This window comes from Lipotes vexillifer, unplaced genomic scaffold, assembly GCF_000442215.2.
Source record: "Lipotes vexillifer unplaced genomic scaffold, Lipotes_vexillifer_v1.1 scaffold180, whole genome shotgun sequence".
NCBI classification, from domain to species: Eukaryota; Metazoa; Chordata; class Mammalia; order Artiodactyla; family Lipotidae; genus Lipotes; species Lipotes vexillifer.
The window spans coordinates 2,133,033-2,159,435 of record NW_006796149.1 but is presented as its reverse complement, the minus strand read 5'-3'; the positions used below and the strand labels follow the sequence as shown (position 1 = coordinate 2,159,435).

General features: G+C 43.4%; 1 protein-coding gene across 1 annotated transcript in view; it reads left to right on the top strand.

Annotated features, from left to right (window-relative positions):
* Positions 1-12,255, top strand: part of TMCC3 (transmembrane and coiled-coil domain family 3) — a 67,891-nt gene extending 55,636 nt beyond the window's left edge. Inside the window, exons 2-4 of the mRNA XM_007468209.1 lie at positions 3,010-3,926; positions 6,717-6,852; positions 11,953-12,255. Of these exons, the coding sequence (XP_007468271.1) occupies positions 3,010-3,926; positions 6,717-6,852; positions 11,953-12,255 (1,356 nt within the window). The remainder of the gene's footprint in view (positions 1-3,009; positions 3,927-6,716; positions 6,853-11,952) is intronic.
* The last annotated feature ends 14,148 nt before the right edge of the window (positions 12,256-26,403 follow it).

Genomic DNA, 26,403 nt, shown 5'->3' with positions numbered 1-26,403 from the left:
GGCCTCTCACTGTTGTGGCCTCTCCTGTTGCGGAGCACAGGCTCCGGACGCGCAGGCCCAGCGGCCGTGGCTCATGGGCCCAGCCGCTCCGCGGCACGTGGGATCCTCCCGGACCGGGGCACGAACCCGCGTCCCCTGCATTGGCAGACGGACTCTCAACCACTGCGCCACCAGGGAAGCCCGTTACTGTAATTTGAGGCCATTCCTGTTTGGGTCCACTGGTGAGCCACAGCTGCTTGGCTTCCATGAACTTCCTGTGGTCATCTCTCCAGGACCTGAAGATGATTATTATGTACCTTCTTTAGTCTCTACACCCGTCCTTCCCCCTTGACCAGGTGAAGTCACAATTCCTTTATTCCTTTTTCTAGTCTTATAGTGATTTGGCATTTATTTCCTTCCAGCCTTCCCTATGTGATGCTCTTCTGCCAGATAAAGCAACCAGGGTCTCTTATGACAAAGCTGTGTGTGGGAAGAGAGGGGTCGAGAAATGACGCTAACAAACTTTTGTAAGTTGTGAAAGAGGCCTGACCCACCGACCTGGGATTGTGTCCCACTGTACCATTGGGCTCCCCCCTTTAGGAAAAAGCCCTGGGTAGCCTTTTTCATATGGCAGAATGTTAATGCTCATTGTTGGAAATGGTCCACATTTGAGCCTGAGTCACTTTGGCAGTATGAGGTCTGTTATTATCTTAGCAATTTTTTACTATGTCAGCCTCTTCTCTCCTTAAAAAAAGCTAACTTGAGGGCTTCCCTGGTGATGCAGTGGTTGAGAGTCCGCCTGCCGATGCAGGGGACATGGGTTCGTGCCCCGGTCCGGGAAGATCCCACGTGCCGCGGAGCGGCTGGGCCCATGAGCCATGGCCGCTGAGCCTACGCGTCCGGAGCCTGTGCTCCGCAACGGGAGAGGCCACAACAGTGAGAGGCCCACGTACCGCAAAAAAAAAAAAAAGCTAACTTGAGCTGAATATTGTCCTGTCTCCCATTGTTTCTGTCAAGACTCTATATCATGGCATTTTGCTAATCAAAGGGTTGTTAACTTGAAAAATAAGATGCTTCAGTTTAGATCTTAAGTATTTTTGTTTAAAGATTGTGTTCAGACTCTATAAAGACCTGTTTTTAGTCCTCTGGGGACAAGAGTAGTAGAGTGTCCTGAGGTGGAAAAAGGACCAGCGTTAGGGTGACTTGGATTCAAATCCTAGCTCTTTAAGTCTCTGTTTCTACATGTTATATGGATGTAACACATTATTTGCCTGCCGTGGTGGTGAGGCTCAGACAAGGCAAACCCTGTGGACATTCAGTGCCTGGCACGCAGACCACATTTGCCTTTCTCATTCATTCATTCATTCATTCATTCATTCATTATTGTCAGCAACAATACCTCACTCAGCAATACCTCATGGAAATCCTTCCAAGTTTCCTAGTATGGTTCTTTTTTTAAAAATTTTTTAATTTAATTTAATTTATTTTTTTATACAGCAGGTTCTTATTAGTCATCAATTTTATACACATCAGTGTACACATGTCAATCCCAATCGCCCAATTCATCACACCACCACCCCCACCCCCTGCCACTTTCCCCGCTTGGTGTCCATACATTTGTTCTCTGCATCTGTGTCTCAATTTCTGCCCTGCAAACCAGTTCATCTGTACCATTTTTCTAGGTTCCACATACATGCGTTAATATACGGTATTTGTTTTTCTCTTTCTGACTTACTTCACTCTGTATGACAGTCTCTAGATCCATCCACACCTCAACAAATGACCCAATTTCATTCCTTTTTATGGCTGAGTAATATTCCATTGTATATATGTACCACATCTTCTTTATCTATTCGTCTGTCGATGGGCATTTAGGTTGCTTCCATGACCTGGCTGTTGTAAATAGTGCTGCAGTGAACGTTGGGGTGCATGCCTTTCCCTTTTAGAGCACAATCTAGCTACCCCCTTTGCCAGGGTGCTCAGTGATGCTTTGCAATTCCTTTTTTCCAGGTGGCCCTTGAGTGAGAAAGCTATTTCACGTGGTCTTAATATTGTCACTGTTGTTGTTGTTGTTTTTAACATCTTTATTGGAGTATAGTTGCTTTACATGGTGTGTTAGTTTCTGCTGTACAACAAAGTGAATCAGCTATATGTATACATATATCCCCATATCTCCTCCCTCTTGCATCTCCCTCCCACCCTCCCTATCCCACCCCTCTAGGTGGTCACAAAGCACCGAGCTGATCTCCCTGTGCTATGCGGCTGCTTCCCACTAGCTATCGGTTTTACATTTGGTAGTGTATATATGTCACTGCTAATCTCTCACTTCGTCCCAGCTTCCCCTTCCCCCTCCCCATTGTTGTTTTTAATCACTTTGGTTGTGTTTTGGGTTATTTGTTTCCATATCTGAATACTGTTGTTTTATTACTCAATTATTAAAATTAATCTTGCTCCATATTATTCCATCACATCTGTTTAATCATTCCATTAAGAAAATAATTTCTTGTGTTGACGAATGTACCTACTGGGACTTTGCTTCCTTCCTTCCTTCCTTCCTTCCTTCCTTCCTTCCTTCTGTCCCTCCCTCCCTCCCTTCCTTTTTTTTTTTCCATTTTCCTTTTAAATGATTGAGTACCGAATTGGGTTCATGTCCCATAATGGTGAAGTTTACTGTGAATGGGGCATGGCAGGTATCCCAGTTACCTGGGCACTTTGGGAAACCAGAACAGACTTGATAACCTCATCTCATTATGTATGTTCTACCCTGGCAACCAAGAGTTACTGTCTAATCAGGCAGAAAGTCAGATGCCCTAGCAGAGGTGAATGTCATCGTTTGTATACATGGGTGCAGGAGGAGTTGGGTTGTTCTGCATTCAACTTGAGAGGATAGTAGGGAGTTTTTATCTTTCGAATACTTGCAGTTTGAAAATCTGGGGCGTAAAGTATGTCTGTTGTGTGTACACAGATTCCATCACAGCGACTGTCTCTTCGACTTCCAGTCTTAAAGTGCTTCTTCCCTGTCTCCTCCAGGGAGCGCGTCATGACATGAATACCCTAAGCCTTCCCCTGAACATCCGCCGAGGCGGGTCGGACACCAACCTCAACTTTGATGTACCAGATGGCATCCTGGACTTCCACAAGGTCAAACTCAGCGCGGACAGCCTGAAGCAGAAAATTCTAAAGGTCACAGAGCAGATAAGAATCGAGCAAACGTCCCGCGATGGGAATGTCGCAGAGTATCTGAAACTAGTGAGCAGCGCGGACAAGCAGCAGGCTGGCCGCATCAAGCAGGTCTTTGAGAAGAAGAATCAGAGGTCGGCTCAGTCCATTGCCCAGCTGCAGAAGAAGTTAGAGCAGTACCACAGGAAGCTCCGGGAGCTCGAGCAGAACGGGGCCCCCCGGAGCTCAAAGGACATTGCCAAGGACAACCTGAAGGACATCCAGTCCCCTCTGAAGGATGCCCAGGCCAAGGCTCGCACCGCTCCCCACAGCCTGGAGAGCAGTAAGTCGGGCCTGCCGGGGGTGTCCCTCACCCCACCCGTGTTCGTCTTCAGCAAGTCCAGAGAGTTCGCCAACTTGATCCGGAATAAGTTTGGCAGTGCCGACAATATCGCTCACCTGAGAAACTCCCTGGAGGAGTTCCGGCCCGAGGCCAGCACCAGGGCCTACGGGGGCAGCGCCACCATCGTGAACAAGCCCAAGTACGGCAGCGACGACGAGTGCTCGAGCGGCACGTCAGGCTCTGCCGACAGCAACGGGAACCAGTCGTTCGGGGCCGGGGGCACTGGCGCGCTGGACAGCCAGGGCAAGCTCACGGCCATCCTGGAGGAGCTCAGGGAGATCAAGGACACCCAGGCGCAGCTGGCCGAGGACATCGAGGCGCTGAAGGTGCAGTTCAAGAGGGAGTATGGCTTCATCTCTCAGACCCTGCAAGAGGAGACATACAGGTATTTCATGCTCTTCTCTTCACATTCTTTCAGGAGCACGAGTTACTACCTGCGGAGAGATTGCTCGAAGGTGATATGTTAGTGGTTGTATTTCCTGTAAATATGGATATAGGTCAAAAGGCATTTAGGAATCGATAGTTCTTTCCATACCTTGTGATTCTAAGTTTTGTAATTTGTGACTTGAAGCCTGACAGCTTAGAGAAAGACCTTATACATGTGGGTCTGTTAAAATATCACTATACAGTCGATGAATCGTGCATATTGAGCTCCTGATTCAGTAGGCTGCTGTTATGAGGTCTCGGTACACTAATTCGTAGATCTGTATTTGATTTCCCTCCATAATAACTGTCAAGTAAACAATGAATTCATTGTCCAGCTAGGTAGCTTTTATTTGGTACATAAATCTTTTAGTCTTTATATAGTGTATTTTTTTATGATATTGTATTTTGCTCAGTAAACTTTTCACCCTAAATGAAGAGCTTTCAAAAGGAATCTTAAGATTATAATCTTAAGATTATAAGTGTAATCAATAATAAATTCAAATCTTGTAGATTATATTAGCTAATTTTTAAAGTCCGGCGTTGTGTAGGCTGGCTTTAGGTGCCTCTAGCTTAAAAAATGTGTATGCCCTAGTATGAGGTGATTTTCCACCATTTTCCCAATAAAAATATGCCCCCTCCAAGTTTTTTGGTCAAATAAATGTTAACTTCTAAAAATGTAGATTAAAAAGTGAATGCCGGGGCTTCCCTGGTGGCGCAGTGGTTGAAAGTCCGCCTGCCGAGGCAGGGGATGCGGGTTCGAGCCCCGGTCCGGGAGGATCCCACATGCCGCGGAGCGGCTGGGCCCGTGAGCCATGGCCGCTGAGCCTGCGTGTCCGGAGCGCAACGGGAGAGGCCACAACAGTGAGAGGCCCGCGTACCGCAAAAAAAAAGAAAAGAAAAAAAAAAAAAAGGGAATGCCTATTACATGTGGTAAGAGTTAAAATTTAAATTTAGTTTACACGTTTTTTATGTGATATGTGATTTTATATATGTGTTAATTTAGAGATGTGGCTTTTTTCGGCTGTCATATTTTATGAAATGATTTTTTAAAAACTTTCCACCTACATCTTTGACTTTGGATTCTTTGTCACATAAGAACTGTTTCTGCATCACAGTTTTTCCAGATAATATTGACCTTAATTCCATTCAGATAGTTTGGGATACAGCACCCTTTGGATCCCTTTATTTCAAGTCACAAATATCCGTTAGGACAGCTTTGGCTCTCATTTGTTATATAACATGTTTGTGATCTCCATGATTTGGTCACTCACTATATTACTTTAAGAGATCTTTATTTTTTTTTTTAGTTTTTATTTTACATTGGAGTATAGTTGACTAGTAATGTTGTGTTAGTTTCAGATGTACAGCAAAGTGATTCAGTTATACATGTATCTATTCTTTTTCAGCTTCTTTTCCCATATAGGTTATTAAGAGTATTGAGTAGAGTTCCCTGTGCCATATAGTAGGTCCTTGTTGATTATCTATTTTATATATAGCAGTGTGTAGACATTAATCCCAAACTCCTAATTTATCCCTCTCTGCCACCTTTCCCCTTTGGAAATCATCAGTTTGTTTTCTAAGTCTGAGAGTCTGTTTCTGTTTTATAAATAAGTTCATTTGTATCTTTTTTTTTTAGATTCCACATATAAGTGATATCATAGGATGTTTGTTTTTCTCTGTCTGACTTATTATTTCACTTAGTATGATAATCTCTAGGTCCATCCATGTTGCTGAAAATGTCATTATTTCATACTTTTTTAATGGCTGAGTAATATTCCTTTGTATATATGTACCCTGTCTTCTTTATCCATTCATCTGTCAAGAGATTTTTAAAAGGCTTGCTTACAAAACACCAACATTGGGCACCTGTGAAGTCCTACCTGAGAAAAATCATTAAATCTGTATTAAAGTGTTTTTTAAAATGATTCTATCAGGTGACTAAGTGTCTAAAACTGGCATTGATCGAAGTCATCCAGGCTAATGCACCTTCCCCAAATAGTGCTTCCTGTTTCCAAATAAATATTACACGGTTTCAAATACAATACAAAATTCCCCTTCTCTGAGGGGATTGGGGGGTGGGAATGGGAATCTTTGTGCTTGTTACTTTAGATTTGGACTTTCGGAAGTGCCACCTGATAAGCCATCTTTAATTTGCAAGAAGTATGATTTTTTAATTGACACTTAAGTCCTAAGAGCTGACACATGTATTCGGAATCACTGTGTGCACTGGGAAATAAGTGGAATTGGCTCCAGCGTAGAAATCGGTCATTTCCTTACAGCCTCTCTGGCGCATGAGAGCTGTGGCCGTGAACCAGTAGGCACTGTGGGGTCAGAAGAGGGAAAAGCACCAGGATGCCAGTGGGTCCTCGCCTTTAGCAGGATGACTGACAGCCCTGTCTCCTGACCAGCCCTGGTGAATGTGCCAGTGATAAGGCCTGTCCTGTTGTCCCCACAGCCAGACAAGGTGTTGGTCTGACGTGGGTGGAAAAGCCAGGTTTGGTTTGCATGAACCCTCAGTGGTGCGGACAGAGTTAAGCCTGCAGAGACCAGTCCTTTCTGGAGCTAGAGTTCAGTGTTTTCCAAAAGCATGTTCCCCACAGCTTGACTTACTTTTTTGGAAGCACAGTCTACCTGGGGATGAGAACAAGCCAAGGGGCACTGGTGACAGAGACAAAGGATGTCATTTTCTAAGTGCTGTCAGAACACCTTTGAAATGTCACGTTCAGAATCACCTCCTCTCTTTGGAAAGGTACGAGCGACTGGAAGACCAGCTGCACGACCTCACGGACCTGCATCAGCACGAGACGGCCAACCTGAAGCAGGAGCTGGCCAGCATCGAGGAGAAGGTGGCCTACCAGGCCTACGAGCGGTCACGGGACATCCAGGTGCCTTTTCTCTCCCCACCAGAGCTCACGTGGGCTCTTCCCAGCCTTTCATTCATTTAACAAACTAAGTGCATTACCCCCAAGCCCGAAGGGATTTCTGGCACGTGGAGCAAACATTTATTCTTCACTGTATTAACCCCATGAGCTCATGTTATAGACATTAAGCTATATTCTGTTTACTTTCTGCCTAAATTAGTTAGCAAATATTTATTATCTACCCCAAGCCTATCACCAATACTCTACTCTCCCCACCATCACCACAGTTTCTACAAATTTTAAAACACTGGATAAATCTTGCCTTCGACATGCTTGCCTAGGTGGAGGATCAGAAGTAACGCAACTGCCAGTTGGCTCAAGACAATGTGAACAAGGGCCAAATCACGTGACGCAGACTCTGAAAGCCTCAGAAATTTAGGCGTGCAGTGCCCACCAAGCCATGGACAAGTGGGGCAGGGGTCCACTTAGTGGTCAGACACTGGGCTTCAGTCCCAGCCATTTACCAGCTCCGTGGTCCTGAGCAAGCCTTAAGTCTGTTTGCTCATCTCTAAAATAATAGCTTTCATATTTGTGGGAATTTCAAGCAGTTGAGTGCATACCGTGTTCCAAGCACTATCAAAGCACTTTACATGTCTAATTTCCCCATCTATTCCTCACAACAGCCCTTGAGGTAGTTTTTGTTATTCTCTTAATTTCTCAGATGTGGAGACCAAGGCACAGAGAGGTTAAGTGACTTGACCAAGGTCTTGCAGATAATCCTTGAGTAATGAATGTGAAAAAATGTCCTAGAGAAGGTGGGACTTGAAGAGGTGGGTGGGATCTTGATGGATGGAAGGAAGGGGTAACTGGATCAGTATAAACAAAGGCATGCTCCAGTATTAATGTGATACTAACGCTGTAGTGAAGCAACCCTAGGCTTCTTGAGCTCCTTTTTTTAGGGGTACTAGAGGGTCTCTTTTCCCCCCAGTTTTTATTCTGATATCATTGACATATAATTGTATTAGGTTAAGGTGTACAATATAATATTTGATATGTGTACATATTGCAAAATTATCACCACGATAAGTTTAGTTAACATTCATCACCTCACATAGTTACAAATTTGTTCTCTTATGATGAGAAGTTTTAAGGCTTACTCCCTTAGCAAGTTTTAAATATACAATACAGTGTTGTTAACTATAGTGACCAAGCTGTACAGTACACTCCCCAGGACTTATTCATATTATCACTGGAAGTTTGTGCCTTTTGACCCCTTTCACACCCATTTTACCTCCCTTCCCCTTTTAGATTCTGCCAGATAAGTGAGATCATACAGTAGTTGTTTGTCTCTGTCTGACTCATTTCACTTAGCAAAATACCCTTTAGGTCCATCCATGTTGCTGCAAATGGAACTATTTCTTTCTTTCTCACGGCTGCATTGTATGCCTGTGTGTGTCTGTGTGTGTGCGTATGTGTACCTCATTTTCTTTATTCGTCCATCAGTGGACACTTGGGTTGTTTCCATGTCTTGGCTATTGTCAGTAATGCTGTAATAAATGTGAGGGTGTGGATTTCTCTTCTAGGTACTGATTTCATTTCCTTCAGGTATATACACAGAAGTGGGATTGCTGTGTCATATTGTAGTTCTATTTTTAATTTTCGAGGAACCTCTGTAGTGTTTTCTGTAATGGCTGCAGTGATTTACATTCCCATTGATCACCTTTTTAAAGAAAAAAACAAAAAAGTATACTCTCCCAGTCATGCTCAGCTTCAGTTTTACAAATTTTCTTTGTAGGCAGTGCTTATTTTCTCCATCCCCACTTTACAAGGGGCTGAAACATAAGGAGAGATTTCTCCCACAATGTGTAAGCCAGACTTTCAGCCGCCCACGTTTTGTTCCACACTGTGTCTAGGGCTGAGCCTGTGCTAATCCCAGACGTCTACTTGGACAATTCTGGGAGCCACAGCATCAGACTTGTTTGCCTCTGAGGACCCTGGTGCAGAAGACACTTGGGTGATTTCTGCCCCTGCTCTGGGCTAGGAGACTTAACTTCACTGCTGACTGGTTTAAAAAAATGGGAACCCATTTAAATGTGAAGTGTTGCCAGGTGAACAGTACACTCTGTTTTATTAGAGCATTCTGTTTTAGAATATGTCTGGGATGCCACTAGCTGATATCTAAATATATGGTTTTCTTATTTAGGGGATTGTTTGGGTTTATATTATTATTCCTCTTTTTAAAGAAACATACTTTAGAGATGGAGGGGTAAGATAAAGGGAGGGACTTCACAAAGAGAGCTTAAAAATTTAGAAGAGTTCATTTCAGCATTTTCTAGTTTCACCTTGTAGCTCGGAAGTGCAGAGGATGTCTGTGTGAGTGACTGGAGGGTCTTTCTTGTTAGGATAGTTAGAATCCTGGCTCTGCCTCTTACTGTGAACCTGCACACATCAGCGCTGTGCCTCAGTTTCCTCATCTATAAAATGGAAATATTAATGAGCTCTACCTCAAAAGGCTGTCAGGAGGATTAAATGGGATAAGACATGTAAAGTACTTAAATCTTTACCTGACACATAATAAGCGGACAAAAATAAATGCTGGCCAATTTTTGTGTTTATTATGTATGAGTAGCCATAATTTCTTGGGGCTTTTGGCAATTGGACCTGCTCAGCTTCCTCTTTATTTCGTGTTTCTTTTGTTCTTATAGGCAGGGTTATACAAGATGATGGAGTCGTATAGATGAGGGTGACTGTTGCCTATAGGGATGCAAGGGTTTTGTTGTTTTAAAACGCAGATGAGTTTTTTAACCCTGAATTCTCAATTCGAAGAGTTTAAAGATAATCCTGTCCTCTGTCCTTATCCCCAATAAGTTAAATACTGGGCCCGAGGAAGTACTAAAAGCTGTGGGGCTGAGTATCTCTCAGTGGGCGCTGTGACCAAAATTCCTTATGAATTCACTGCTTAATCTTCTTGGATTTTCCTTTTGGTAAAAAATTTGGCAAGTTCTAAGGCAGTTCTAGGATCAGTCTGTTTGTATGTGTAATTCATCTACCCAATCACAGATGAATGAATTTGCCTAAAATGTTGATCTTTTATCCTGTTCTATCACCTTTTCCATGCCATGCCTAAAAGAGAGGACACCATAGGCCTAAGTATTTGAAAAGAATGCATGATACTGGGGGCACTTGCCTGTCATTGTAGAAAAGCCAGAACTTTTTAGAATGTGAGATCTGAAGAAGTTGTAACGTTTTTGTTGGCAGCCTGGAAGTTCCTATAGTAACAGAGAACCCTTGGCCCATAGAGTATGTTCAGCAGAAGGAAAGTAAATCAGTTTTGGAGCCATTATGCTCGTTTAAAACCTGAAAACATGACTGGATTTTAATTGAGCAAACATATATTGGTAAATGAGTTAGAAAATAGGCTCGTGAACTAAAAGGAGCTCCTTGTACCACCTCTACTTCGATCCTTTTCTCCCGAGAGGTGTAAGGTTTTTCTCTCTCAAGCCTCATATCCCATTACTGGCATCCAGTCTGGAGCATTCAGCCAGCACGTACCTCCTGCTGCGGATAACAGCGCAGTGCAGGTGTGGTCCCTTGGTTAGGGACAAGGGCCAGAGGGAGACTTGACATAATCTGGTGGGTCCAGGAAGGTGTCCCTCAGGATGTGACCATCAATGTGGGACCTGAAAGATAGAGGGGAATGGTGTGTGGGGAGGCAAACCTTTCGGGCACAGCACACTGCGTGTGCAAAGGCCCTGAGCATGGTCCTTTTCAGAACTTCAAAAAGCCGGTGTGGCCAGAACACAGTGAGGGGGGAGGGACGGGGGAGGAGGCTTACCAGGTAAGCAAGGCAGGAGACAGTGGCTGGGCCTAGACCACGTTAAAGATTTAAAAGGTTCTACAAGAAGGGGTGACATCAGATATGCGTCCTTCAAAGATCACTTGGGCTGCTGTGTGGAAAGTGGATTCATGAGGTTGAAGACCAAGAGGGTGTGAAGAGAAATGAGTGGTAAGTTACTGCAGGTGGAGACCCTGATGACTGAGGTGGGAGGAGAGAGAAATGGACCAGTTAAGATAAATACCAGATGTTGCATCGGAGGGGCCTGGTGCTGGATTAGATGAGAGGGGTGTCAAGGCATGCCTTTCACGTTTCTCACATGACAACTTGGTGCATCAGGTGCTGTTTTCTGAGAAGAGGAATTGGAAGGAATTCCAATTGGAATGGTTGATGGCAGGAGCGGGGAAGGTGCAGACATGAATCCACAACTGGCCATGGTACATTTGAGGTGCTTTTAAGAAGCTCAAAGTGGAGATGTCCAGGACACATGTAGACACATGAGTCAATCTCAAGAGAGACAGCTGGGCTGGAGATAATTGGAGTCGTCCGTGTCTAGTAATCAAAGCCTTGGCAAGAATGAGATCTGGGGAGAAGGCATAGCTTCAGATAGTGCCCTGGTAACGCAGCGTTCGAAGAGCAGCCATGAGAGCCCCACAGTCAGCCGGGCCCCATCCCTCCCTCCGTCCTCCACTGGTCTGTAACAGATGTACATGGACTGAGCAGTGGAATAAGGACTAGCAGTTGGTGGGACTTCCCTGGCGGTCCAGTGGTTAGGACTCTGTGCTTCCACTGCAGGGAGCCCCAGTTCGATCCCTGGTCAGGGAACTAAGATCCCACATGCCGTGTGGCAGAGCCAAAAAGAAAAAAACAAAAGGACTAGCAGTTGGAGATGTCACCTACCCCATGACTGGAGTTAGTCACCTGTCACAAAACGGAATCCCACCCCTCTTCTGGTTTGTCCCTGATGGTTCCACAAGATGGCAGTATTTTATGCACTTTATTTTAAATATAGGTGGAGTCAAAAATACCTAACCGTATTTCTTCATTCATGGTATTTCATGGTTGTAGATACATGCACGTTCTGTCTGTGAATGACAGGATAAAGTGAGCCTTGGGATTCTCGTCTTACTTCTCTGTCATCACCGTCGTCATCGTTATCATCATCAGTTCGAAGCTGCACAGGCAGCAGCGTCCTGAGCTGGGTGGCCCTCGCGCACGTCCCAGCTCACGCTCACGTGTTGCTGGTGATCTCAACAGCATTTGATCCTCGCTCTCCCTCTTGCCCACAGGAAGCCTTGGAGTCCTGCCAGACTCGCATTTCTAAGTTGGAGCTCCACCAGCAGGAGCAGCAGGCCCTGCAGACAGACACCGTGAACGCCAAGGTCCTCCTGGGGAAATGCATCAATGTGGTCCTGGCCTTCATGACTGTCATCCTGGTGTGTGTGTCCACCATCGCCAAGTTCATCTCACCCATGATGAAGAGCCGCTTCCACATTCTCGGCACCTTCGTCGCTGTGACCCTCCTGGCAATATTCTGTAAAAACTGGGACCATATTCTGTGCGCCATAGAAAGGATAATAATACCAAGATGAAGCCGCTGGTTCCTGTCCTCACGTTCTTTCAAGTTTTTATTTTGGAGAAAATTCTCTGCATACTACCAAATTTTAAAATGAACGTTTGTGCCGACGGAAGATTACAAGGGCCACGGCTGCGCGTTGTAAATAACTGCAGTTCTCTTCTCTCGGTAGCACTTGCCAGCTGGGTCCCTGACGTGGTTACCATGAATCTGTTTCCGTGCTCTCACCACGTTGCTCACTGCCTTAATCAGACCAGGTTTCCTGCCCACCTGCCTAGTCCAGCATGGTCAGCCTCTGGTTGTTGAGCACTTGGTGTAATTCGTGACCCAGAAGGGATTTTAAGTCTCTTCTCTCTTAAGTCTCTGTCAAAATTGAGCTGCGCTCTTGCTGGCGGTCGTGTTTTCCCCGAGTCCTATAAGCAGCGAGGATGTGGCATGACTTGGGGAGGTGAAAAAGCATAGGCGTTGCCCATGTGAGCACGTGTGGCCCGTGGAAGCACAGTAAATCCCGTGTAATCCGCCCCGCTGTTCACTGATGACCATAGGTCCCATGTGTGCCCAGTGTCCACAGTGGTCAACTGTTCGTGACTCTCTATCACATGGAAATCTTATAACACACCTGTTGATCCATCAAAAGTCTAACTTAAGTGTTCGGTTTCTCTTTAAATGGTATACCCAGGGAGCCACACTCCTGATTTCACATTCACTGGCTGTCTTATGCACCACCTTCAAGGCATGTAGAGATGCTTCCAAAGCATCTTTAACATTAAATTGATGTCTGATAAGCACTACACTGGAGGTTTGTGTTTTGGCACATCTTCACTGTGATACGCCCCTCTGCGGATGTGATTCGCTTTTTGTGGTTCACTTTATGCAGTCTGTGAGGGATAGCAAAGCTTACTCAGTAAATGGAAAAGGATGCTCGTGTTGCAGTGTTTTTGTTTCTCTTCAAGGACAATAGAATCGTAGCTTATAAAGCTAAAGTGCCCTGAGGTAGGTACACTGGAAAAGGGGAAGAAAATATGACGTGTGATCTAACTGGGTGGCAGCTAGATGAGTGGGTGCAGGTCACCTGGATGAAGATTGAGGGAGGGTCCTCATCAGACCTTGAAAGACAAGCAGGAATAAAATAAATTAGATCCAGTGTCTGAGCCAAGGTTGCCGTCTCTCTCTTAGGATAAGTTCTGAGGTAATACATGGAGTGGCCACACTTTCACTCCATGGGAAGTCAACGTCTTTGGTCTGTTTGGGGGGTTCCATTCACTACCTTGAGCCCAGATAATATTTTCCTTTAAATCTGTTTCTCTGCGTATATAACAAAAAGGAAGTCCTATGAGAATTTAATGGAAACTGTTGTTCAGCCCCTTCTCACACCAGCTGTTTTGTTATCTGAAGGCATAAAGAAGCATGTTAGTGTACATTTTCTTCCAGAAAACATCAAATCGCCTGGATTTAAATTTTAAGTGTAATATTTTGCAAATAGCTGCTCTTAGGGAAATCTCCTGAAAAAAATGTGACATAAGCCATGGTTTGAGGGAACGGAATAGTCAGGCGTTTGGTACAAGTCCAGTGTGGGTGAGGCTCATACAACTTAAGCTTGCTTTTTTTTTTTTTTTTTAAGTTTACAATTCAGTGGTTTTAGTCAATTTACACTTAGGCAACTATCATTACTGTCTAATTCCAGACTTGAGCTTTTTAAAACAATAAACATCATTTCAAAAATCTTTGGCTTAAAGTATCTTGCATTCAGGGAAGAGGGAGTCACAGTCCCACCCCATCTCATGGCTGTGTCCCCTTTCACTGCCAGGCTCTCCCCTGGTCTCCCAAGTTGGCTGTAAATACACTGGTCCATCCAGTCCAGGGGACAGAAACAGGTTGCAGATCCAGGGAAGGGAGAGAGCAGCAATGTTGTGCTTCTTTTTGCTTTTCCGTTTTCATGGCCAGCATTCCCTGTTGTCTGTGGGCTTCAGTCTCCATGTGGGCTGAGGGCCGGGTGTCACTTAGACCCTTGAATCAAGATGGCTCCGGGATGGGCTCCTCTTGATTTCCTGTGAACATTTCTGAGGCACTTTGGAGATGCCAGGGGGTAGGGTGGGTGTAGATGCCACTGGTAGTTTAGAGAGAAAGAGTGAGATCCCTGGCCCTTCCCTCCAGGTAGGCATGGGCCTCCTTCTGACGCCCCAACACTCTGCTCCATCGCTCAGCCAGACCTGTGATCAGTGCGTCTCCCCGGGGAGAAAGGTGGAGAAGAAAACAGAAAGCAACACAGTTCACCCCGTCCAGGCTGGAGCTGTTAACAGAAGCTGCTTGAAACTGTCTTCTGAAATCATCCCACCTGATCATGAACTTTTTTTTTTTAAAGAAAATTCATATTTCTGGTGATTCTCATTAGATTTCAGAAACCTTGTTTTCACTTGGATATGCTCAACCTACACAGTGTATTTATTTTAGAGTCTCATTGAAAGTTCATGAAGCTTTTTAATAAGACAGTATCCTCCAAGGAGACTTTCACTCTCCGCAGTTTATTATTTTCTTCTTAAAGAACAAACTTTCCCACTGTTGCTGCTTCTCACTCTAAGGAGATTAAATAAAATGTTATAAATATACAATGAAAATAGTGCTCTAGCTATGACATACCCTGGAGTTGGGTATTCAATATGCATTTAACGAATCCTCTTCCGCACCTTTCTTTGGCAGTCAGCATCATGTGCATACCTAGAGGTGAAAGCCAGCGGTGGGGTGGGTAAGCGCCGGCTCCCTCAGCGAACTTAACTGAGTGGTTGAAGATGCTGGACATTGGGTTCTAGCACTGGATTGTTTGGTGCATGTTATTTTCATGATCACCAGGATAATGATAGTTTGCTGAGGACAAAACAAAAACCTAAGAATACTCTCTTGTGGGTTTTGAATTGGTTATTCCAGCTTATACTTTGAGTATGATTGAGTCGGAACAAAACATCCCCCCCACTCATTCCCCCCCACCAAAAAAATTTAAACCCGTAATGTAGCAGTAAATAAAAATATTCCATTGCTGATTCTTTTTTTAATAGATCTTTATTGGAGTATCAGTGCTTCACAGTACTGTATTAGTTTCTGTTGCACAACAAAGCAAATCAGCCGTATGCATACACATGTCCCCATATCCCCTCCTTCTTGAGCCTCCCTCCCACCCTCTCTATCCCACCCATCTAGGTCATCGCAAAGCACCGAGCTGATCTCCCTGTGCTCTGCGGCTGCTTCCCACCAGCCAACTATTTTGCATTTGGTAGTGTATACATGTCAATGCTACTCTCACTTCGCCCCAGCTTCGCCCTCCCACCCCATGTCCTCAAGTCCATTCTCTATGTCTACCTCTTTATTCCTGCCCTGCAACTAGGTTCATCCGTACCATTTCTTTCTTTCTTTTTTTAGATTCCATATATATGTGTTAGCATACTGTATTTGTTTTTCTCTTTCTGACTTACTTCACTCTGTATGACAGACTGTAGGCCCATCCACCTCACTACAAATAACTCAATTTCATTTCTTTTTATGGCTGAGTAGTATTCCATTGTATATATGTGCCACATCTTCTTTATACATTCATCTGTCAATGGACATTTAGGTTGGGTCCATGTCCTGGCTATTGTAAATAGTGCTGCAATGAACATTGTGGTACATGCCTCTTTTTGAATTATGGTTTTCTCAGGCTATATGCCCAGTAGTGGGATTCCTGGGTCATATAGTAGTTCTATTTTTAGTTTTTTAAGGAATCTCCATACTGTTCTCCATAGTGGCTGTATCAATTTACATTCCCACCAACGGTGCAAGAGGGTTCCCTTTTCAGCACACCCTCTCCAGCATTTATTGTTTCTAGATTTTTTGATGATGGCCATTCTGACTGGTGTGAGGTGATATCTCATTGTAGTTTTGATTTGCCTTTCTCTAATGATTAGTGATGTTGAGCATCTTTTCATGTGCCTCTTGACCATCTATATGTCTTCCTTAGTAAAAAGTCTATTTAGGTCTTCCACCCATTTTTTAACTGGATTGTTTGTTTTTTTGATATTGAGCTCCACGAGCTGTTTGTGTATTCTGGAGATTAATCCTTTGTCTGTTGTTTCCTTTGCAAATATTTTCTCCCATTCTGAGGGTTGTCTTTTTGTCTTATTTATGGTTTCCTTTGCTGTGCAAAAGCTTTTAAGTCCCATTTGTTTATTTTTGTTTTTATTTCCATTACTCTAGGAGGTGGGTCAAAAGATCTTGCTGTGGTTTATGTCAAAGAGTGTTTTTCCTATGTTTTCCTCTAAGAGTTTGATAGTGTCTGGTCTTACAGTTAAGTCTTTAATCCATTTGGAGTTTATTTTTGTGTATGGTGTTAGGGAGTGTTCTAATTTCATTCTTTTACATGCAGCTGTCCAGTTTTCCCAGCCCCACGTATTGAAGAGGCTGTCTTCTCTCCATTGTATTTTCTTGCCTCCTTTGTAGTAAATGAGGTGCCCATATATGCGTGGGTTTATCTCTGGGCATTCTGTCCTGTGCCATTGATCTATATTTCTGTTTTTGTGCCAGTACCATTACTGTCTTGATTACTGTGGCTTTGTGGCATAGTTTGAAGTCGGGGACCCTGATTCCTCCAACTCCGTTTTTCTTTCTCAAGATTGCTTTGGCTATGCAGGGTCTTTTGTGTTTCCGTATGAATTGTAAAATTACTTGTTCTAATTCTGTGAAGAATGCCACTGGTAGTTTGATAGGGATTTCATTGAATCCGTAGATTGCTCTGGGTGGTAGAGTCATTTTCACAGTATTGATTCTTCCCATTCAAGAACATGGTATATTTCTCCATCTGTTTATGTCATCTTTGATTTCTTTCATCAGTGTTTTATAGTTTTCTGAGGACAAGTCTTTCACCTCCTTAGGCAGGTTTATTTCTAGGTATTTTATTCTTTTTGTTGCAATGGCAAATGGGATTGTTTCCTTAATTTCTCTTTCTGATTTTTCGTTGTTGGTGTATAGGAATGCCAGAGATTTCTGTGCATTAATTTTGTGTCCTGCAGCCTTAACCAAATTCATTGATTAGTTCTAGTAGTTTTCTGGTGGCATCTTTAGGATTCTCTATGTATAGTATCATGTCATCGGCAAACAGTGACAGTTTTACTTCTTTTCCAATTTGTATTCCTTTTATTTCTTTTTCTTTTCTGATTGCTGTGGGTAGGACTTCCAAAACTATGTTGAATAAGAGTGGAGAGAGTGGACATCCTTGTCTTGTTCCTGATCTTAGTGGAAATGCTTTCAGTTTTTCATCATTGAGTATGATGCTTGCTGTGGGTTTGTCATATATGGCCTTTATTATGTTGAGGTAGGTTCCCTCTGTGCCCATTTTCTGGAGAGTTTTTATCATAAATGGATGTTGAATTTTGTCAAAAGCTTTTTCTGCATGTATTCAGATGATCATATGGTTTTTATTCCTTAATTTGTTAAAGTGGTGTATCACATTGATTGTTTTACGTATATTGAAGAATCCTTGCATCCCTGGGATAAATCCCACTCGATCATGGTGTATGATTGATCCTTTTAATGTGCTGTTGGATTCTGTTTGCTAGTATTTTGTTGCGGATTTTTGCATCTATGTTCATCAGTGATATTGGTCTATAATATTCTTTTTTTGTGATATCTTTTTCTGGCTTTGGTATCAGGGTGATGGTGGCTTCGTAGAATGAGTATGGGAGTGTTTCTCCCTCTGCAATTTTTTGGAAGAGTTTGAGAAGGATCGGTGTTAGCTCTTCTCTAAATGTTTGCTAAATTCACCTGTGAAGCCATCTAGTCCTGGACTTTTGTCTGTTGGAAGATTTTTAGTTATGGTTTCAATTTCATTACTTGTGATAGGTCTGTCTATATTTTCTAATTCTTCCTGGTTCAGTCTGGGAAAATTGTATACTTCCAAGAATTTGTCCATTTCTTCCAGGTTGTCCATTTTATTGGCATATAGTTGTTTGTAGTAGTCTCTTATACTCCTTTGTATTTCTGCAGTGTCAGTTGTGATTTCTCCTTTTTCATTTCTAATTTTATTGATTTGTGTCCTCTCCCTTTTTTTTCTTGATGAGTCTGGCTAAGGGTTTATCAATTTTGTTTATCTTCTCAAAGAACCAGCTTTTAGTTTTATTGATCTTTGCTATTGTTCTCTTCATTTCTGTTTCATTTATTTCTGCTCTGATCTTATGATTTCTTTCCTTCTACTGACTTTGGGTTTTCTTCGTTCTTCTTTCTCTAGTTGTTTTAAGTGTAGGGCTAGATTGTTTATTTGAGATTTTTCTTGTTTCTTGAGGTGAGACTGAATTGCTCTAAACTTCCCTCTTAGAACTGCTTCTGCTGCGTCCCATAGGTTTTGGGTTTTCGTGTTTTTGCTGTCATTTGTTTCTATGTATTTTTAAATTTCTTCTTTGATTTCTTCAGTGATCTCTTGGTTATTTTGTAGTGCACTGTTTAGCCTCCATGTATTTGTGTTTTTTACAGTTTTTTTTCCTGGAATTGATTTCCAGTCTCATAGCATTGTGGTCAGAAAAGATGCTTGATACGATTTCAATTTTCTTAACTTTTCCGATGCTTGATTTGTGACCCAAGATGTGATCTATCCTGGAGAATGTTCCATGTGCACTTGAGAAGAAAGTGTATTCTGCCGCTTTTAGGTGGAATGTTCTATAAATATCAGTTAGATCTGTCTGGTCTATTGTGTCATTTAAAGCTTGTATTTCCTTATTTATTTTCTGTTTGGATGATCTGTCCATGGTTGTAAGTGGGGTGTTCAAGTTCCCTACTATTACTGTGTTACTGTAGATTTCTCCTTTCATGGTTGTTAGCATTTGCCTTATGGATTGAGGTGCTTCTATGCGGGGTGCATAAGCATTTATAATTGTTATATCTTCTTCTTAAATTGATCCTTTGATCATTAGGTAGTGTCTCTCCTTATCTCTTGTAACAGTCTTTATTTTAAAGTCTATTTTATGTGATATGAGTATTGCTACCCCAGCTCTCTTTTGATTTACATTTGCATGCAATATCTTTTTCCATCCCTTCACTTTCAGTCTGTATGTGTCCCTAGGTCTGAAATGGGCCTCTTGTAGACAGCATATATATGGGTCTTGTTTTTGTATCCATTCAACCAGTCTGTGTCTTTTGATTGGGGCATTTAATCCATTTACTTTCAAGGTTATTATCAATATATATGTTCCTATTACCACTTTCTTAATTGTTTTGTGTTTGTGTTTGTGGGTCTTTTTCCTTTGTGTTTCCCGCTTAGAGAGGTTTCTTTAGCATTTTTTGTAAAGGTGGTTTGGTGGTGTTGAATTTGCTTAGCTTTTGCTTATCTGAAAAGCTTTTGACTTATCCTAATGAGATCCTTGCTGGGTTGAGTAATCTTGGTTGTAGGTTTTTCTCTTTCATCACTTTAAGTATATCCTGCTACTCCCTTCTGGACTGCAGAGTTTCCACTGAAAAATCAGTTGATAACCTTATGGGGATATGCTTTGTATGTTATTTTTTGTTTTTCCCTTGCTGCTTTTCATATTTTTTCTTAGAATTTAATTTTTGTTAGTTTGATTAATATACGTCTTGGTGTATTTTTCCAAGGGTTTATCCTGTATGGGTCTCTCTGTGCTTCCTGGACTTGGGTGACTATTTCCATTCCCATGTTAGGGAAATTTTCAACCTAATCTCTTCAGGTATTTTCTCAGACCCTTCCTTTTGCTTTTCTTCTTCTGGGACTCCTATAATTCGAATGCTGGTGCATTAGTGTTGTCCCAGAGGTCTCTGAGATTGTCTTCAATTCTTTTCATTCTTTTTTCTTTATTCTGCTCCTCGGCAGTTATTTCCACCACTTTGTCTTCCAGCTCACTTATTTGTTCTTCTGCCTCGGTTATTCTGTTATTGATTCCTTCTAGTGTATTTTTCATTTCGGTTATTGTGTTGTTCATCTCTGTTTGTTTGTTCTTTAGTTCTTCTAGATCTTTGTTAAACATTTCTTGTATTTTCTCCATTCTGTTTCCGAGATTCTGGATCAGCTTTACTATCATTACTCTGAATTCTTTTTCATGTAGATTGCCTATTTCCTCTTCATCTATTTGGTGTTGTAGGTTTTACCTTGCTCCTTCATTTGTGATATATTTTTTTGCCATCTCATTTTTTTTTTTTTTTTTTTTTTTATGAGTGGGATTGTGTTCCTATCTTCCTGGTTGTTTTGCCTGAGGCTTCCAACACTGGAGTTTGTAGGCTATTGCATAGACCTGGGTCTAGGTCCTGAGATGAGGAACTCTGTGAGACCTCACTCCGACCAATACTCCCTGGCATGTGAGGTTCTCTGTTAGTCCAGTGGTTCGGACTTGGAGCTCCCACCACAGGAGCTTCGGCCCAACCCCCGGCTCATGAAACAAGATCCTGTAAGCCATGTGGGGCGGCCAAAAAAAAAAAACTAAACTAAAAGAACAATAACAAAGTAAAAAATAAAATTATACTAGGAAACTAACAGATATGTTAGAAAGAATATAAAAATAAAAGTATAGATGAATCAACAACTGGAAGGTACATCAGTACCACAAAAGTAAGAGAGAGGAGGAGGGTAAAGAAAAAAACAAAGGGTCAGGGCGGTGGAAGGCCTTGTCTGTGGAGGGCGGGGCCTAAGCAAGGGTGAGGTTTGGGTGGTGGGCGGGGCCACTGCTCAGGACCCACAGGGCTGGAAAAGGCCCTGGGGGCCATGGCGGGGTGGGGCTTAGGCTCAAGGAACAGAAGAGGCCCAGACGTGCCCCCCACCCCTGGGCTCAGAGGGCAGGGGACCTCACCTGGGGGCCCAGCAGGCTTCCTGGGCTCGCGTGGGTGGGGCAAACGCCCTCCTCTCCCCTCCTGCTCCTCCGCTCTGGGAGGGCCCCTCCTCCTTGTCTCTCCTGATATCCGAAGCCTCAGGGGCGCTGATCCTGTCAGGCCTCCGCTTCTCCTCCCACCTCAGTCCCCCTGCGTCCTACAGGTTCACTCTGGGGTTCCTCCCATCTCCTCGGGCGTCCGAGTCTTCCACCAGCGGCTGGCAGGCGCCTTAGTTGTGGGGAGACGCTAATTCCGTGTCTTCCCACACCGCCATCTTGACCCCACCTCTCTATGTTGCTGATTTTGGACAGTAAAAGTAGCCTTTGTTATTTAAATATATTCGTTATCAGTACATACAGCTGTTTTATTCTTTTTTAAAAAAATAATTAATTTTTGGCTGCGTTGGGTCTTTGTTGCTGCGCACAGACTTTCTCTAGTTGCGTCGAGCGGAGGCTACTCTTCGTTGTGGTGCGTGGGCTTCTCATTGCAGTGGCTTCTCTTGTTGCCGAGCACATGCTCTAGGCGTGCGGACTTCAGTAGTTCTGGCACATGGGCTCAGTAGTTGTGGCTTGCGGGCTCTAGAGCACAGGCTCAGTAGTTGTGTTGCACGGGCTTAGTTGCTCCGCAACATATGGGATCTTCTCCGTGTCCCCTGCATTGGCAGGCGGATCCTTAACCACTGCGCCACCAGGGAAGTCCTGTCTTATTCTTTCTAATAGCTACATTTTGTTATGTAAAGAAATTATTGTAAATCTTTCACCCACGTATAGTAAAAGCATAGAAATTCCTGTTCAAAAGAAAAAAGTAGCCGTCGTCCCAAGTTTACAGCATGTGTAGTTAGTTGTTCTGCTTATATGGTTGCTGTGATCTATTGATAAATTGAAATCTTCTGAAACTCCTCCCCTTTCCGTTGCAGCCCATAATGCTATTATTATCCTTCTCTGTCAGTTAGCATCCATGTGATTTTAGCCCTTCTCCTGCTTTCTCACTCTTGTATTCATTTAACTATTTCCCCACTATGTATGTTTCTCACCCTGTCATTTTTCTAGTGTATCGGGTTCAATAATAGTGAGAGGAACTAGCTTCCCTTGGGCAACTACTCACTTAGATCCTTTTTCTTTGTTTCTTAAATACCAAATTATTTTGCCTCAAATGGAACATTTTTGCATTGAATCCAAATAGAGTTGTATTGGTTTGGGAAAACATTTAAATATACTTACTAATAGGAACATGCATGATTAAAGAACCTATTATGCATATTTCTATAACTTTGAGAAACCGGGGGTAGGATGAAATGGCATTATTTAAAATTCAAGACTTTATCTGGAGAGAGGTGTATAAGAAGTTTAGCACATGTGCTAAGGAAACAGTTGGTCTAAAAAGATAAATCACTGAAAAGAATGAAATTGGCCTATTTTTATTAAAAGTAGCTAAGAAGCTTTTTTAAAAAGAAAGGTACATTTAACAGGAGTGATAACCCAGAGGGTATAAAAGCAGATCTATAATTTTCTAAAGTCAATACAATTCTGTGTTTATAAGAAGCTGGAAAGTAAGTACCTTGACTGTTTTAGGAATGATTTATGTGTTGCAACCTTATTTAAAGCATGTCTGCTGTATTTGTCCTTAGAGAAATGTTTCAACAAAACGTGCTCGCTGTTTAAGATGTGTTTAGGCAGAAGTTAGTGGCTCTGAGCGTAGAGACTGGAAATGTTCATTGTGAGGTCTGTTGTAGAATTTCTGTTTTGTGGGATATCATATAGTTTCATGTCAGCCTAAAATTGTAAATTCCCGGTAGATCTTCACCACATTCAAAGCAGGTGCCATTATTTTTTTTAATACACACGATGTTGGCTTTGATGTTAAACCAAGAGCTAGAGGCTTCCCTGGTGGCGCAGTGGTTGGAGTCTGCCTGCCAACGCAGGGGACGTGCGTTCAGCCCTGGTCCAAGAAGATCACCCATGCCACGAAGCAGCTAAGCCCGTGCGCCGCAACTACTGAGCCTACGCTCTGGAGCCCGCATGCCACAACTACTGAAGCCCATGTGCCTAGAGCCCGTGCTCCGCAACAAGAGAAGCCACCGCAATGAGAAGCCCACGCGCCGCAACGAAGAGCAGCCCCCGCTCCCCGCAACTAGAGAAAAGCCCACGTGCAGCAATGAAGACCCAACGCAGCCAAAAAATAAACAGATAAATAAATTTATAAAAAAAGAATAAAGAGCTAGATTTCTTAAATTTTCACATTTGTCAGAGCCCATCTCAGTAGCAGGTCTGTTAGTGTGTCTGTATAATCAGTTTTTTAAATAGACTATTTTAGGGCAGTTTTAGGCTCACAAAAAACTTCATTGGAAGGTACAGAGATTTACATACACCCCCTGTCCCCACACATGCACAGCCTCCCCTGCTGTCAACATCCCCCAACAGGGGGTACAATGTAGGGGGAACCTACACTGATACGTCATTATCACCCAAAGTCCCTAGTTTACATTAGGGTTCACCCTTGTTGTATATGCTATGGCTTTGGACAAGTGTGTAATGACATGTATCCACCATTAATTATAGTGTCATACAGAATAGTGACACTGCCCTAAAAATCCTCTGCCTATTCATCCTTCCCTCTTCCCGCCCATCCCCAATCAATGTTTAAACTAATTTCAAGTCTACCCTGTGGAAAGTTGTCCATGCGCCCATTCCTTGCGCCTGGTGGGAGGGTGAAGGATGGTTTGTCACAGTACCTGGAATTCTAGGAGGTGCCCTGGTGTTGTGGGGAGAGGTGTAGTAGGATGCTGAGGGCAAGGCAGAGCCGTCCTGAGCTGGAGCAAGACAGACAAGAAGGGCAACACCAGGACAGGTGTGGGTACAGGAGTGAGCAGACCCTCTGAAGAAGCAGCCTGTTTAGTGGCATCTCTCTTTTTTGTGGTGGTTTGGTGCTGACGAAGCACTTTGTTTTCCTAGTGCGGTAACTTATCTGAGCCAGTCCTATGCCATAGGCATCGTTATCCCTGGTATATGGGTAGAATTGAAGCTCAGACACTTTCCCCAAGGTCACAGCTAGTGAAGGAGGGAGCTGAGCTCTCTTTGCCTTTGCCTTCTCCTGCCTTTTTATCTACTTCCACTCAGCTCGACGGCCTGAGCAGTTTCTCCTCTGGTCATCCAGCACTCACGCCCCCTGTACTAACAAAATAACTAGAACGTTTAGGTGATGGAGACATTCGTAAATACGTCAGCTCATTCCCTGCCCTGGTTATTTGCGTATTTGAATCTTTGGAAATCTTATGGGACCCTGTTGTTATTTTGCACACCCATTGTTACTTGATGTCTGAAGATGTACATACAGAAAGTAGAACTGATTATATTAAATGTGTGACCAGTCCGGCATATTCCCAAGTGTCACTTTAGGGAAAACACCAAGTCTGTATTTCCTTAAAAAGAGAGATGGAAAAAAAGTTTGATGAGTTAGATTATAGCTAATAATGAAAGATACTGCCACACAATAAAGCAGTGCTTTCCGATTTTGAATCATACATGGACCCCTAATAGAAAAAATTATCGTGGACACCTGAGAACACCCGTAGTCACAATTTAACCAAGTAACTTCAAATCTTCATAGCAGTTCATAATAGTAGCTTTTGTTAATTTACAATCATAAGATTGCAGATTATCTGCAGCCCTACATACAGAATTACCTTCTGATAGGTGTGACCATGAGATGTAGGAATTTATAGGACACGGAAGGACCCATGGCAATGCCAAACAACACCTTCTGGGCTTTCATCGCTGTGGAATGACAGCTAACATTTTTTGAGCATTTACTGTGTACTGTGCAATGTGCCAAATGCTTTGCATTCACTATCAAACATAATTGTTCCAACACCCAGTAAGACAGACACTATTGTCCCTGCTTAACAGATGAGGAAACTGAGGTTCAGAGTGACTAAAAAACTAGCAGCATCATGAAGTGGGTAATTGTGGGCTGTTTGTTCAGCCCCAAGCTTGTATGACTCTGGAGCCTACACTGGTAACCACTCCCCTGTGCTGTAATGGAAGGACTGAGCGATTGCCTTCTAGTTACTCTTCTAGTTACTCGGTAGCTCCCAGCTCCTGCGAGGCAGATGACTCTCCTGGAGCCCTACAAGGGATCACTTAGGCCCAGGACTGGAGCAGTCAGTACCGCAGTTGCAGATTACCACAGTTGCAAATTGTGCGTTTACACCTTTGCTCTTTGGACGTATTATGGTGAGGATGGTTACCTGAAGCCGATGTCCTAGATCTTTGAAAAAACATGGGCTGACAGATTCGTGGTTGAACAGAATGGAAAGCTATTAACTAAAGAAACTTCTACACCCTTCCTGGCTACCTGAGCTTCTTGGGCTATATAATTGGCAATGAGTTTGGCTGAGTATTTATCAGCATTTTTGCTTAGCTCTGAGACAGTGAGGTCCCTGGTGGCTTCTGCCCTGTGCTCTGTAGCATCTGCTACCAACCGTCTGTGATGGCTACTCTCAAATTCCTCTTCTTGCTAAGCCAGCCAGAATTTCTCCCCTGCCAGGCCTTTAACTTGACTAAAGCAGTTAACAGGAGCGAGTATCAGCCATGTGTTGGTGGTAGTTACACTACTCTGGACCAGGTATGGGAATTGGATTTTTTTTTTCTTCTGTCCTGCTTAAAAATAGCTACCAAGTAGTAGAAAAGAAGCAAAGTCATGCCTCGGTCTCTACTAATAGTTAAGGGACTCCATTTACCCAAGAAACTCTCAGAGGCCTGGATTCTCCTCTGATCTCAGACGGTCCACATTACAAGCAGTGGTGCTCTCCAAGCTGGGTGTTTCCTCCCCAGAGTGGTTTTGATTGCTCTTCCATCATCACACTTCCCTGTGGTTTGAAGCCCAGGCCCTCTTAGCTGCAGGGAACAGAGAACTATAAGACAGACCCCCAACATTCGGGCCATAGGCAGGACATAAACACCCGCAGTGGCTCAAGCCAGCGGGAACTCCAACAGAGGCCTGGATTCACAGAGAGATGGCCTTCCCCAGACACGGGAGTCAGAATTTTTCCCAGGTGATTTCCTGCTATGCGTAGGGTTTCCCCTTATCAACAAGAAGCAGTCACCTAAGAGTCGATGAAAACCGTATGTAGAGTTGGAAGGGAGGAGGCCCATTTATCGTTCAACAAGCACTTCTCCTCAAAGGAGAAGCTGGGAAGGACCCAAGGAGGCTGAAGGCTGGTGGCTGGCTCTCCTGGCTAGTGGAGGGCGGGCAGCAGCATGTCGCTGGTCCTTGAGAAGGAAGGATCCTGACCGGTCAGCCCAGTGGGTCTCCTGGTGTCCAGTTCCCAGAGTGG